This window comes from Mytilus galloprovincialis, chromosome 1, assembly GCF_965363235.1.
Source record: "Mytilus galloprovincialis chromosome 1, xbMytGall1.hap1.1, whole genome shotgun sequence".
Taxonomy (NCBI): Eukaryota; Metazoa; Mollusca; class Bivalvia; order Mytilida; family Mytilidae; genus Mytilus; species Mytilus galloprovincialis.
In genome coordinates, this window is record NC_134838.1 from 2,994,634 (window position 1) to 3,011,298 (window position 16,665).

General features: G+C 34.0%; 1 protein-coding gene across 2 annotated transcripts in view; it reads left to right on the plus strand.

Moving 5' to 3' along the window:
- Nucleotides 1-10,380, plus strand: part of LOC143063032 (helicase ARIP4-like) — a 42,188-nt gene extending 31,808 nt beyond the window's left edge. For both annotated transcript variants that reach the window (XM_076234947.1, XM_076234954.1), the window contains 3 exons: nt 2,580-2,767; nt 4,295-4,686; nt 5,624-10,380. In XM_076234947.1, coding sequence (XP_076091062.1) covers nt 2,580-2,767; nt 4,295-4,686; nt 5,624-6,996 — 1,953 coding nt within the window. In that variant the 3' untranslated portion in view covers nt 6,997-10,380. The remainder of the gene's footprint in view (nt 1-2,579; nt 2,768-4,294; nt 4,687-5,623) is intronic.
- The last annotated feature ends 6,285 nt before the right edge of the window (nt 10,381-16,665 follow it).

Genomic DNA, 16,665 nt, shown 5'->3' on the forward strand with positions numbered 1-16,665 from the left:
CTGCTGATAGACAAGTTTTTCTCTTTCAGAAACCATTCACCCATGAATCACTGCTGATAGACAAGTTTTTCTCTTTCAGAAACCATTCACCCATGAATCACTGCTGATAGACATGTTTTTCTCTTTCAGAAACCATTCACCCATGAATCATTGCTGATAGACAAGTTTTTCTCTTTCAGAAACCATTCACCCATTAATCACTGCTGAAAGACAAGTTTTTCTCTTTCAGAAACCATTCACCCATGAATCATTGCTGAAAGACAAGTTTTTCTCTTTCAGAAACCATGCACCCATGAATCACTGCTGATAGACAAGTTTTTCTCTTTCAGAAACCATTCACCCATGAATCACTGCTGATAGACAAGTTTTTCTCTTTCAGAAACCATTTACCCATGAATCACTGCTGATAGACAAGTTTTTCTCTTTCAGAAACCATTTACCCATGAATCACTGCTGATAGACAAGTTTTTCTCTTTCAGAAACCATTTACCCATGAATCACTGCTGATTGACAAGTTTTTCTCTTTCAGAAACCATTCACCCATGAATCACTGCTGATAGACAAGTTTTTCTCTTTCAGAAACCATTCACCCATGAATCACTGCTGATAGACAAGTTTTTCTCTTTCAGAAACCATTCACCCATGAATCACTGCTGATAGACAAGTTTTTCTCTTTCAGAAACCATTTACCCATGAATCACTGCTGATAGACAAGTTCTTCTCTTTCAGAAACCATTTACCCATGAATCACTGCTGATAGACAAGTTCTTCTCTTTCAGAAACCATTTACCCATGAATCACTGCTGATAGACAAGTTCTTCTCTTTCAGAAACCATTTACCCATGAATCACTGCTGATAGACAAGTTTTTCTCTTTTAGAAACCATTTACCCATGAATCACTGCTGATAGACAAGTTTTTCTTTTTTAGAAACCATTTACCCATGAATCACTGCTGATAGACAAGTTCTTCTCTTTCAGAAACCATTCACCCATGAATCACTGCTGATAGACAAGTTTTTCTCTTTTAGAAACCATTTACCCATGAATCACTGCTGATAGACAAGTTCTTCTCTTTCAGAAACCATTCACCCATGAATCACTGCTGATAGACAAGTTTTTCCCTTTCAGAAACCATTCACCCATGAATCACTGCTGATAGACAAGTTTTTCCCTTTCAGAAACCATTCACCCATGAATCACTGCTGATAGACAAGTTTTTCTCTTTTAGAAACCATTCACCCATGAATCACTGCTGATAGACAAGTTTTTCTCTTTTAGAAACCATTTACCCATGAATCACTGCTGATAGACAAGTTTTTCTCTTTTAGAAACCATTTACCCATGAATCACTGCTGATAGACAAGTTTTTCTCTTTCAGAAACCATTTACCCATGAATCACTGCTGATAGACAAGTTTTTCTCTTTTAGAAACCATTTACCCATGAATCACTGCTGATAGACAAGTTTTTCTCTTTTAGAAACCATTTACCCATGAATCACTGCTGATAGACAAGTTTTTCTCTTTCAGAAACCATTTACCCATGAATCACTGCTGATAAACAAGTTCTTCTCTTTCAGAAACCATGCACCCATGAATCACTGCTGATAGACAAGTTTTTCTCTTTCAGAAACCATTCACCCATGAATCACTGCTGATAGACAAGTTTTTCTCTTTTAGAAACCATTTACCCATGAATCACTGCTGATAGACAAGTTTTTCTCTTTCAGAAACCATTTACCCATGAATCACTACTGATAGACAAGTTTTTCTCTTTCAGAAACCATTTACCCATGAATCACTGCTGATAGACAAGTTTTTCTCTTTCAGAAACCATTTACCCATGAATCACTGCTGATAGACAAGTTTTTCTCTTTCAGAAACCATTTACCCATGAATCACTGCTAATTGACAAGTTTTTCTCTTTCAGAAACCATGCACCCATGAATCACTGCTGATAGACAAGTTTTTCTCTTTCAGAAACCATTTACCCATGAATCACTGCTGATAGACAAGTTTTTCTCTTTCAGAAACCATTCACCCATGAATCACTGCTGATTGACAAGTTTTTCTCTTTCAGAAACCATTCACCCATGAATCACTGCTGATTGACAAGTTTTTCTCTTTCAGAAACCATTCACCCATGAATCACTGCTGATAGACAAGTTTTTCTCTTTCAGAAACCATTTACCCATGAATCACTGCTGATAGACAAGTTTTTCTCTTTCAGAAACCATTTACCCATGAATCACTGCTGATAGACAAGTTTTTCTCTTTCAGAAACCATTTACCCATGAATCACTGCTGATAGACAAGTTTTTCTCTTTCGGAAACCATTTACCCATGAATCACTGCTGATAGACAAGTTTTTCTCTTTCAGAAACCATTTACCCATGAATCACTGCTGATAGACAAGTTTTTCTCTTTCAGAAACCATTTACCCATGAATCACTGCTGATAGACAAGTTTTTCTCTTTCAGAAACCATTCACCCATGAATCACTGCTGATAGACAAGTTCTTCTCTTTCAGAAACCATTTACCCATGAATCACTGCTGATAGACAAGTTTTTCTCTTTCAGAAACCATTTACCCATGAATCACTGCTAATTGACAAGAAAGAGCTGAGACTAAGTAAGAAGGAGAAGAGGCTAGCTAAACAGAGTTATGTAATGGAGAAGAAACTGAATTTGACTTACTCCAGACCGTCCTATGCTGCCTTCTATCCTAAGGCAGGAGGAGTTCCAAGACCTACACATCACCCACCATGGTAAAGGTTTACTCTATAAATTGTATTGAATAGTTTTCAGGTTAGGGTTTAATTGGGAAAGACCCTGATTGAGAAAAAAATCAGAATTAGAAATTGCACCTAATATTAAACAAATGATATATACACTGATACAATAATTACACACAAATTGCACCTAATATTAAACAAATGATATATACACTGATACAATAATTACATACAACTCTATTGTAAACCTTTAAACAATAATTCATTTCTTTCTTGAAAATAGGATAATGACACAAGAACTTAAAAAATAAAACCCTAATTCACAATTTTATATGACAAACACTGAAGATGTTACCGACTTAAAACATTAACTAATCAAAGCAGAATATGGGGTAGAAGTTGAATAAAGAATATGCCATTAGGTCTTAATTGGTCTTTCCTAAAGAAGGTGGACATGGGGTATGAGAGCTTGCTCATTTAAGGGGGCTTGCGGGTCTATATCTTTTTTTTTTCTAATATAGGATTTAGCTATTTTTTTCTATGATTAAACTTTATCTTATACCTAATAGAAATATAGAATAAAAATATGGGGTCACCGTTCATTGAAGCTCACAATCTGCCTCCGAAAGAAGCATACATTTTTGTTAATGTCCTTTTTTCTGTTGAACTAATAGGAGAAATATTGGTAATATCGAAATAAAAGAACTAAATTACAGAAATCGCTTAAATTTTACAATTATTTAGTTTATGTACAGCTTGTTTGAAAACAATAATAATAAATATAGGTCACATATCAGTTAAAACAGATATTTCAATTTAAATGTTAAAAAATGTCATTTTTGCACCAAAGGGAGATAATTTGGAGCTTTTTCAATGATATAAACATTTTAAAAGTCATCTGTGGCCAAACCAAATCGATTTGTCTGGGTGATTTTTGTACCATATTATAAAGTCATAACTAATAGTGTAATAAATAAAATTTGTAATGAAAAAACAAATGTTTATTTTTTATGCCCCACCTATGATAGTAGAGGGGCATTATGTTTTCTGGTCTGTGGCTCCGTTCGTTCGTTTGTTCGTTCGTTTGTCCATCCGTTCGTTATTCCGATGTGCGTCCGTTCAGGTTAAAGTTTTTGGTCAAGGTAGTTTTTGATGAAGCTGAAGTCCAATCAACTTGAAACTTAGTACACTTGTTGCTTATGATATGATCTTTCTAATTTTAAAGCCAAATTAGACTTTTGACCCCAATTTCACGGTCCACTGAACATAGAAAATGAAAAAGGGAGTTTCAGGTTAAAGTTTTTGGTCAAGGTTAGTTTTTGATGAAATTGAAGTCCAATCAACTTGAAACTTAGTACATATGTTCTCTGTAGTATAATCTTTCTAATTTTAATGCGAAATTAGATTATTACCCAATTTCACGGTCCATTGAACATGGAAAGGATAGTGCGAGTGGGGCATCCGTGTACTTTGAACACATTCTTGTTTGCTGATTTTTTTATACCCGCGAGCCTCCTTGAGGTTCTTTAATTTTGACATGTTTTTGTTCATTTTTCACAGGAACCAGCCAACACCATTCAATCGTCCAGTAGCTAGTGTAAAACCAATGATGACTACACCTGTTCCAATGAAACCTAAAGATGGTGTCTCCATCATACCTCAAACAAAACCTGGTGTTACTGTCCACAAAATAGTAACTACAACAGACATTACATTGCCAGGGACGACTACCAACACCCAATCAGGTGTATCGGCCAGTGGTGGTACTCTGGTAAACAAGATACCAGCAGGACAGCAAGTCTTTGTTATCAAGACACCAAAAGGAGTTTATATAAGAACAAAAGAAGGAAAGATATTCGCTGTCAGAGCAAAGACTCCACTGCTTAGTGGTATATCTACTGAATCAACCTCATCTGTTACTACGGTTACTATCAAAAACTCAACGGCCACAGGTACAGTTTGGTGTTTTAATGTATTACCAACAACAAAAAAGGCAGCACAATGATTCAAAGTTAAAATAGAAAATGAAAATGGAAATGTGTCAAAGAGACAACGGAAGGCCCCCAATGGTTCTTCAACACAACCAGAAATTCCTGCACCCGGACACTTACTTCAGCTGGCCCAAAAGCAAAAATGTGTACTAGTGCATTGAAAATGGACGTCATACTAATCTCCTAAACATATAAATGAGTTAAAATTAAAAAAACAAGACTAACACAATTGTTAACTTCTACTACTCTACATCATTTGGTCTCTGGTGGAGAGTTGTCCTTCTACTATTCTACATCATTTGGTCTCTGGTGGAGAGTTGTCCTTCTACTATTCTACATCATTTGGTCTCTGGTGGAGAGTTGTCCTTCTACTATTCTACATCATTTGGTCTCTGGTGGAGAGTTGTCCTTCTACTATTCTACATCATTTGGTCTCTGGTGGAGAGTTGTCCTTCTACTATTCTACATCATTTGGTCTCTGGTGGAGAGTTGTCCTTCTACTATTCTACATCATTTGGTCTCTGGTGGAGAGTTGTCCTTCTACTATTCTACATCATTTGGTCTCTGGTGGAGAGTTGTCCTTCTACTATTCTACATCATTTGGTCTCTGGTGGAGAGTTGTCCTTTTAGACACATCTTAGTTTTATACATTATTTATTGATGCTGTTGTTCTATTCAGTATCACTACATAGATTATAAGAATCGTTACAAATCAACACCATCACAAATACTTTTATTTCATACAATACAAAACATACCAATTACCGATTTAATGTTATTTCTGATATAATACGAGAATGATGAATCAATGCTGAAGGAAATGCCATTTAATACAATTCCTACTGAATTGAATTAGACAAATTATTTATAAATTAAAATGTATTTCTACTTTTTACAGTGGCACCAAAGGTTGGAACAGCACAGCCAATTATAGTATACCCTAAGACCGGTTCGGCTGTTATCAACAGGAAACCAACTTCACGACAACCAAGGGCTATAAAACCAAATCAATCAAAAAATAAAGCTGAAGGGAAAATTAAAATGAATTTAAATTCTGAAATAAAATCTGAATTGAACAAAAGTGGACCAAGTAGTATGATGGATCTGAACATAATGAAAAACTCTGGGACGGACATAGAGCCAGCTGTGAATATTCCTACCGAGATGGATATGGATCCTAGATCTTCTAGTGTTAGTGCTATTGGCAGTTTGCTGTCATTAGACAATGAAAAGGACACTTCGACTAAATCTGGCAGTGAGCCAAATATTGCTGGATTAGATCCAAAAGATGGTATAGAAATGCTAGCTCGGTCAAATAGTCAAATGGGTATAGTCAGTTTACCAGGATCTAATAACTTGGTTGTTAAGAGCCTGCCTCAATCAAACAGTCAACCGGGACTGGAAAGCCAAACAGAATCAACTACTGAAAACATTTTGAATAGTGTAGTAGGCATAGAGAGACAGAATAGTTCTAGTAGTCAGATGAGTTCTGCTGATGAAGGACAGGTTCACTTTGACAATAATGACAGTCAGTTTGGCTCAGACATGGGGACATTTGATCAGTCAGACAATAGCAATAGTAACAGTCAAATCTTTGAGTTTGATAACCGACCAAGTGATCGTCAACAAGGTTTCCTGGAATCATTGTTTGACATGTCAGAGATAACTCCTTATCAACCATCACGACAGGACACAAATCAATCTATGAGTAGAGTCGACTCATCAGCATCTATATCATCAAACATGGGTCATATAGACCTACGAGAAGACACTGACAAATATCAAGAGGAGGGTAGTGACAACTCGTTCATGTCACGGTACCCACGGATCGCTCCTAACACAAGAAACAATTATCCACAACACAATAATCCTATGCCTCATATGTTTAATCCAATGCCTGGATTTAACCAAGGTTCACCGCAGATGGGATACAATCCTATGTACACGCCATATCCAGTATTATTCCCACAGAATTCCCATCAATCACAGCCGACCTCAACTAACAATGGAGCTGTTACTAACACAACACAGAGTGATTACATGTCTCCTATACAAAGTATGTCCCAGATGGGATCCAGTGGGATGATGGGATTTCCCTTCAGCCCCTATTCCTTCCCAATGCCAGCACCGTATATGATGGGAGGGATGCCTAATCCCTACATGGCAATGGGTATGCCATCGCCATATGGACATCAAGGTGGCATGATGCCACCACCTAATAGTGCTAATGTGGGTCAACAACAACAACAAACCCAGGACAAAACCACTTGAATACTATTTTATGTGTTTATATTTTAGACATTTTTGATATTTTATGTAAATGTTTTTGTGGATCTCAATTTGCACAGTGTCAGATCATTAATCATTGTCTATTTACCATTACACAGCCAATGGGGTTTTCCATCATATTCTTCGAACTCTGCAATCAAAATATGAAGACAAAATGTAAAAAAGGTGGACAACTAATATCTTGCAAGAAGAACTGTAGACTAATACAGTACCTACCAAAGATAATGTTTTAATTCTTCTGCTATTTTATTTGGAATAAAATTGTTCGATAGCAATTCTAGGATAGAAATTTTATGTTAATTGTTGATTTTTGTAAGTTTTATATAAAAATAAACTGAAGTTATAGCTAACAATGACAAGGGCAAAGGAACTTGTGAAATTATATAAAAACTTGTTCAAGAAAATGGAAACAAAATATTCCTTCCTAAAGTATTTGATTAGGAATAAAGTGAAAATATATTTTGACTGCAATGTTTTATACTACTACTGTAAGTTTTATTTTATCAGCATGATGCTTGTTTTTGACGTATATAAATACGATCAACTTGTATACACAACTTACACATTAAAATGACTCAATTGTTAAATATTTTAATGCTTGTTAAACATGCATAATATGGGTTTAAACCATACCAAATTGAATAATTTTTGTACTTCAGATTTGCTGAAAAATTTGAAAAAAAAGTCTTAAATAATAAAAAGCTCTTTTTGTTATACATCAATTTTTTGGAACCTCATCAATATTTTTTTAATTTAATTGATTATTTTTTAGAAAGATAGAAAAATGAAATCTATTTTTATGATACATTTTTTTTTTTGCTACAGAATTTGTTTTCTTTGAAAATATTTTTTAATGCAAATAAATTTTAAAACAACAAAATATTTTAGTATGGCTTAGTATTTCAGTTTTTCACTGTATTGGTTTTTTTTTTTTTTTATAGTGAATGAAGAAAAGATATAGCAATTTACTCAATAAAAGTTCGGGTTTTTTTTGGAATAATTTTAAGCCATTTTTTTTCAAATTGGGATTCTTCCCCAGGGAAAAAAGCCTTTATTCTCCAGTAATTTAAGGCAAAAAATATCACTGGTTTGTGTAATATTATGAATATATAATCAAAAGCAGCTGTAATTTTACTCATCTCCAAAGGAGGGGTAATTTGTTTTACCAGTGTCTGTCCATCTGTCCCATGAAATTTCGATCATATTTTTTTCTCAGGAACTTATATGAGAGCTTCCTGAAATATTGTACCAGGCTTCTTATGTTCACGTTATTTGTGAGGTGGTAAATAGCAGATAAGTACAAACAGACAGAAATGTTGAACTTTAATACAAAAATCATGTTTTCTAACACTTACAATATATTTCTAGTACTTTACCAAAGATAGTAATTAAATATAAAAATGGAATGTATTATAAACAGGGTACTTTCTATTGTCACTATCTTGTATGCCCTAGTATTCAATAATATGAAGACAAAAATTGTTTCGCAAGACAGTCATCTTTATATATTACTATGTGCCATATGTAATTGAAATGTAAATTTCCTGTAGTCTTAATTCTTCAGATTTTTTTCCCATGAAAAGTAATGTAACAAGTTCTGCCACTATGTGGCATATTAATTTTTTATCACTCTGGTTAGAATAATTACCCAGATTTATATTCCTCGAAGGAGAAATATTGTATCCAATTAGATGTAGTAGTAATAATAAAATACATTTTGTATGAATGTTAATCTGCATAAAACATGTTATTTGTTTATCAAAAGCCAACAACTTTATTGTATGTCATCAACATTTTTGAATCACTGGAATAACGTCTTCATATTTTGCCAACATACAGGAGATGAAAATCTCATCATACAAACAGTCTGTATTTCTAGAAACAATAGATTTATTTGCCAGTGAACCTTGACCTACTTTATGTGATTACCCTTTTTTACATATTTTTACATGTTGTTAATATTTTTGTCTTGATATGAATGTTGTATTGCATGTCATAGAATATTATGAAATGAATTTTATACTTGATTGAGGAATATATTCTCGTAACATGTATGATGGTCAAATTCATTTTTTTAGCAAATTGAATTAGAATGATGCATTTTGTTTTTGCATATTATGGTTTTTGATAAGATTATAGGAGCTTTTGAAAAAAAAAGGCAGTTAAAAATTTAAACTGTTACAAAACACCTATTTTCATGATTAAAACATTAATTTGCTAAATTCCACCTGACCAATTTTGATTTAATTAGCGGTCAGCAGCAGCATCAATCCCAAAAATATCACTTGCCAGAAAACTACTTATATAATAGGGGTTATATAAATAAACATAAAACTATGGTACACAAATTAATGATATATTGGTATGATTATGTTATATTCAAAGTATTCTCCAGCTCTCCAGATTATTGGACAAATTAAAGTAAGAAAAATTGTACTAGGAAAATTATTTTCATTTAGAAACAGATAGAGAAAGTCAATTTTAATGAGGGTACATTTACGGTTTTATCCTTTATTTAATAAACAAACAAGGGATGAGGCTGTAATTCAGTGGTTGTCATTGGTTACTGTATGCCACATCTGTTATTTTTTATTAATTTGTTTAATCATAAATCAGTCCCTTATTATTTTTTCTTTGAATCCTTTCACATTTCCTCATGTTACAGCCATTTATAGTTGATTAAATTAGATGGGTTTTACTCATTGTTGAAGACTGCACAGTGACTTATAGATCCCTACATAATTTGGTCTCTGTTGGATGGTTGTTTCAACTATACCACATTTACTTCATTTTATAACTATGTAAAGACTTGCTGAGGATTTTAGTGTCAAACATTGATAAATACTTAAGTTGTTTTCTAGCTAACATTTAAGCATTCCTTGAAATTTATATAATTGTAATGAATGTAAACATCAATTGTGTACCCTTTTTCATGGGTGGGAAATCTGAATGAAAAAATGAACTTCAGGGATAATGAATGTAAACATTAAATATTTCTTGTTGTAAGGCTTAAACTATTGCATTTAAATTTAGCTTAATATGAAGAGATCGTTATTTCAAAATTGATTTCTTATCGCTAAGTATTTTTTATCAGAACAAGTCACAAGAATATTATAGTGCTGATATATTCGAAGACAGAATTTTCATAACTAAAAAAAAACATTCAACTCTAAACATTTTACTGTAAAATGAAAAAAAAGTCAATATTCAAGCTCCACTTAAACATTCTGTTGATTGTATTTACACTGAATGTTAAATAGTGCATTTAATAAAATAAAATGTGTAGACAAAATAGGTTGAATTTCTTAGAATTTAGAACATTGTATATTGTTTAAGACTTTACTTTACAATAAATGTTATAAAGATGTTCTGTATATTGCCTGGACCTTTGACAACTTCAATATTGTCTCTACTTCCACCACATTTTTAAGCTACTCATTATTTATAAAAGCAGCCAAGTGGACTTTGGAAAGATGTTTGATACCATTGATGGCAGTAGCTCTCACTAGCCTTTAAGTTTTGTTTTTTGCCATGGCTATGTTAGTTTGTCATCGGTTTGAATACTCCTTTGATATCTTCTGACTCTTATGTATTTGATATATAAAAATAAGATGTGGTTTGATTGCCAATGAGACCAATATTCTCTGGTTAATAGTTAGGAATCTGCTGAATGGCAGCTTCGCCTATAGTGATCAGTGTGTCCTTCTGTAACAATTGTGTCCACTCTATATCTAGAGAACAGTTTCAAAGTTTATTCTTTGACATGTATATTAACCATCACCAGAGGGTGTGTCATAAGGTATATATAACTTACTAGGTCAAAGATCAAGGTCAAAAACTGGTTTCAGTTGACAACCCTGTGTCCTATGCCATGGTAAAGATCGTGTCTGCTCTATATATTGAGAACTCTTTTGATTTCAAATTTATACTTGACATGTGTGTTAACCAACACCAGATGGAGTGTTATAATGTATGTACAACTTCCTATGTCAAAGGTTAAGGTCATAAACTTTGGTTTCAGTTCACAACACCATGTCCTATAGTAAAGATACACATTTTTTAACACACATTTTTCACAGAGATCGCTCCAATCTCAATGATGTCATTTCAAGCTTTCTATAGACAATATTTTTAACATATGCCCTGGTGGATAGTTGTCTCATTACAAGCATTCTAGACAATCTATCCGGCATATTCTCTGATAGAGAGTTGTCTCATTAAAAGCATTTTAGAATAACTGTGGCATATTCTCTGGTGAATAGTTGTCTCATTACAAGCATTTATCTTTATCTGACACTTACTTAAAATGAGAAACTGATATATAATCATGAAATACTGGTATTAGGTGCATGAAGATACAGCCTAGGTCATAACAAGCCAGTTATATAACTAACAATGAATCTATAAATGTGGATTCATTTATTGTTTTGGTACCAATTTTTTATGGATGAAGGAAAAATTGCAATGTTGTCATTTGTGGATATATGACTTATGGTTTTGCCAAAGTTAACTTACAAACATTTGGAAAATTTGTACTTTGTCGAACATTGAAATTGTGGTTCACCTTTAACCATAAAATCCTCGAAGATATGTAGTCAACTTACTGAATCCACAATAGTATGAATCCTTAAAGTATCCAGGGATTATTTATACATCTATTGGTCCCCAAATCTGTATACAAGATATACCAGGGATTATTAATACATCTATTGGTCACGAAATCTGTATACAAGATATACCAGGGATTATTAATACATCTATTGGTCCCAAAATCTGTATACAAGATATACCAGGGATTATTAATACATCTATTGGTCCCCAAATCTGTAAAAAAGATATACCAGGGATTATTAATACATCTATTGGTCCCCAAATCTGTATACAAGATATACCAGGGATTATTAATACATCTGTTGGTCCCCAAATCTGTATACAAAATATACCAGGGATTATTAATACATCTATTGGTCCCCAAATCTGTATACAAGATATACCAGGGATTATTAATACATCTATTGGTCCCCAAATCTGTATACAAGATATACCAGGGATTATTAATACATCTATTGGTCCCCAAATCTGTATACAAGATATACCAGGGATTATTAATACATCTATTGGTCCCTAAATATGTATACAAGATATACCAGGGATTATTAATACATCTATTGGTCCCCAAATCTGTATACAAGATATACCAGGGATTACTAATACATCTATTGGTCCCTAAAATCTGTATACAAGATATACCAGGGATTATTAATACAGCTGTTGGTCCCCAAATCTGTATACAAGATATACCAGGGATTATTAATACATCTATTGGTCCCAAAATCTGTATACAAGATATACCAAGGATTATTAATACATCTGTTGGTCCCCAAATCTGTATACAATATATACCAGGGATTATTAATACATCTATTTGTCCCCAAATCTGTATACAAGATATACCAGGGATTATTAATACATCTATTGGTCCCTAAATCTGTATACAAGATATACCAGGGATTATTAATACATCTATTGGTCCCCAAATCTGTATACAAGATATACCAGGGATTATTAATACATCTATTGGTCCCTAAATCTGTATACAAGATATACCAGGGATTATTAATACATCTATTGGTCCCCAAATCTGTATACAAGATATACCAGGGATTACTAATATATCTATTGGTCCCTAAAATCTGTATACAAGATATACCAGGAATTATTAATACATCTGTTGGTCCCCAAATCTGTATACAAGATCTACCAGGGATTATTAATACATCTGTTGGTCCCCAAATCTGGTTTACAAGATATACCAGGGATTATTATTATATCTGTTGGTCCCCAAATCTGTATACAAGATATATCAGGGATTATTGATACATCTGTTGGTCCTGGTCCCCAAATCTGTATACAAGATATACCAGGGATTATTAATACATCTATTGGTCCCCAAATCTGTATACAAGATATACCAGGGATTATTGATACATCTGTTGGTCCCCAAATCTGTATACAAGATATACCAGGGATTATTAATACATCTGTTGGTCCCCAAATCTGTATACAAGATATACCAGGGATTATTAATACATCTATTGGTCCCCAAATCTGTATACAAGATATATCAGGGATTATTAATACATCTGTTGGTCCCCAAATCTGTATACAATATATACCAGGGATTATTAATACATCTATTTGTCCCCAAATCTGTATACAAGATATTCCAGGGATTATAAATACATCTATTGGTCCCCAAATCTGTATACAAAATATACCAGGGATTATTAATACATCTGTTGGTCCCCAAATCGGTATACAAGATATACCAGGGATTATTAATATATCTGTTGGTCCCCAAATCTGTATACAAGATATACCAAATTAATGAAAACAAGAAATTATTTGACTCTTGAATAATTTTGAATTCTGGAAAATTGATGAGAAATTTATGATGAAAACTAACCCAACTAAATAGGGTAAGTCATGTGTGCATGGTTAAGGGGGTTAGTTAGTTCCTACTTAAATGGAAATGATTGTGAAAGTAAAATTAACATTAGCTTTGCTTGCATGGCTAACCCTATTTAGTTGGGTTAGTTTTCATCATATATTTCTTATCAATTTTCCAGAATTCAAAATTATTCCAGATTCAAATAATTCCTTGTTTGAACTGAAAATCCATCAAATTGCATGAGGGATTGATAACAGTTTAATGTCATAATGTAAATGTGATAAAAAGATACTATGTACTACACTTGATTTGCTTAGAATTCTGAGACTGCCTATTGAACTGATAACAGTACACTGGAAAAATGCCAGTTGCCTTAATAAAGGATATAATTCTTACTCTTAGCCAACTAGTCATGCTGGGGCCTTCAATAGCCGACTATACACTAGTTCTAATTGAGTTACCCTCTTTAAATAAAGAATTTATTATTATTATAACAGGATGGGTTTTTCTCATTGTCGAAGGCCATACCAGTGCCTATAATTGCTTACATCCACTTAATTTGAACTTTGGTGGATAATTGTGTCATTAGCAATCATACCACATCTCCTAATTAGTCCCCTGCCAACAAAGTTGAATGGAATTTAGGTTTGCACTCTGTCTATCTGTCCATCAGTCAGTCAGGCAAATCAGTTTTCCACACTGTTTCTTCCTGCTTGGAGATATTGATTTAATATTTGTTATGTTGTTTCTTCATGGCAAGATACAGACCAAGTTTGAATTTTGTTTTGGTGTGATGATTAGGTGCTGAGTTATGGACTAACAAGAATGTATACAATTGAATATGCCTGCTTCACATTTGACATTTATGTTAAAAGCCTGTAATATGAAGGTTTGCTGTAAGTATCACATAAATTTAACATTATTAATGTTCTATAGATGTAAATGAAGTCTGGCCGAAAGACTTGTACACCTTACAATCAGACCATTCATCAAGAGTAGTTAGCCTATTGCTGATAGTATCTGTACACCTTACAATCAGACCATTCATCAAGAGTAGTTAGCCTATTGCTGATAGTATCTGTACACCTTACAATCAGACCATTCATCAAGAGTAGTTAGCCTATTGCTGATAGTATCTGTACACCTTACAATCAGACCATTCATCAAGAGTAGTTAGCCTATTGCTGATAGTATCTGTACACCATACAATCAGACCATTCATCAAGAGTAGTTAGCCTGTTGCTGATAGTATCTGTACACCTTACAATCAGACCATTCATCAAGAGTAGTTAGCCTATTGCTGATAGTATCTGTACACCATACAATCAGACCATTCATCAAGAGTAGTTAGCCTGTTGCTGATAGTATCTGTACACCTTACAATCAGACCATTCATCAAGAGTAGTTAGCCTATTGCTGATAGTATCTGTACACCTTACAATCAGACCATTCATCAAGAGTAGTTAGCCTATTGCTGATAGTATCTGTACACCTTACAATCAGACCATTCAGTAAGAGTAGTTAGCCTGTTGCTGATAGTATCTGTACACCTTACAATCAGACCATTCAGTAAGAGTAGTTAGCCTATTGCTGATAGTATCTGTACACCTTACAATCAGACCATTCAGTAAGAGTAGTTAGCCTGTTGCTGATAGTATCTGTACACCTTACAATCAGACCATTCAGTAAGAGTAGTTAGCCTATTGCTGATAGTATCTGTACACCTTACAATCAGACCATTCAGTAAGAGTAGTTAGCCTATTGCTGATAGTATCTGTACACCTTACAATCAGACCATTCAGTAAGAGTAGTTAGCCTGTTGCTGATAGTATCTGTACACCTTACAATCAGACCATTCAGTAAGAGTAGTTAGCCTATTGCTGATAGTATCTGTACACCTTACAATCAGACCATTCAGTAAGAGTAGTTAGCCTATTGCTGATAGTATCTGTACACCTTACAATCAGACCATTCAGTAAGAGTAGTTAGCCTATTGCTGATAGTATCTGTACACCTTACAATCAGACCATTCAGTAAGAGTAGTTAGCCTATTGCTGATAGTATCTGTACACCTTACAATCAGACCATTCAGTAAGAGTAGTTAGCCTATAGCTGATAGTATCTGTACACCTTACAATCAGACCATTCATCAAGAGTAGTTAGCCTATTGCTGATAGTATCTGTACACCTTACAATCAGACCATTCATCAAGAGTAGTTAGCCTATTGCTGATAGTATCTGTACACCTTACAATCAGACAATTCATCAAGAGTAGTTAGCCTATTGCTGGTAGTATCTGTACACCTTACAATCAGACCATTCAGTAAGAGTAGTTAGCCTATTGCTGGTAGTATCTGTACACCTTACAATCAGACCATTCATCAAGAGTAGTTAGCCTATTGCTGATAGTATCTGTACACCTTACAATCAGACCATTCATCAAGAGTAGTTAGCCTATAGCTGATAGTATCTGTACACCTTACAATCAGACCATTCAGTAAGAGTAGTTAGCCTATAGCTGATAGTATCTGTACACCTTACAATCAGACCATTCATCAAGAGTAGTTAGCCTATTGCTGATAGTATCTGTACACCTTACAATCAGACCATTCAGTAAGAGTAGTTAGCCTATTGCTGATAGTATCTGTACACCTTACAATCAGACCATTCAGTAAGAGTAGTTAGCCTATTGCTGGTAGTATCTGTACACCTTACAATCAGACCATTCAGTAAGAGTAGTTAGCCTATTGCTGATAGTATCTGTACACCTTACAATCAGACCATTCAGTAAGAGTAGTTAGCCTATTGCTGATAGTATCTGTACACCTTACAATCAGACCATTCAGTAAGAGTAGTTAGCCTATTGCTGATAGTATCTGTACACCTTACAATCAGACCATTCAGTAAGAGTAGTTAGCCTATTGCTGATAGTATCTGTACACCTTACAATCAGACCATTCATCAAGAGTAGTTAGCCTGTTGCTGATAGTATCTGTACACCTTACAATCAGACCATTCAGTAAGAGTAGTTAGCCTGTTGCTGATAGTATCTGTACACCTTACAATCAGACCATTCATCAAGAGTAGTTAGCCTGTTGCTGATAGTATCTGTACACCTTACAATCAGACCATTCAGTAAGAGTAGTTAGCCTATTGCTGATAGTATCTGTACACCATACAATCAGACCATTCAGTAAGAG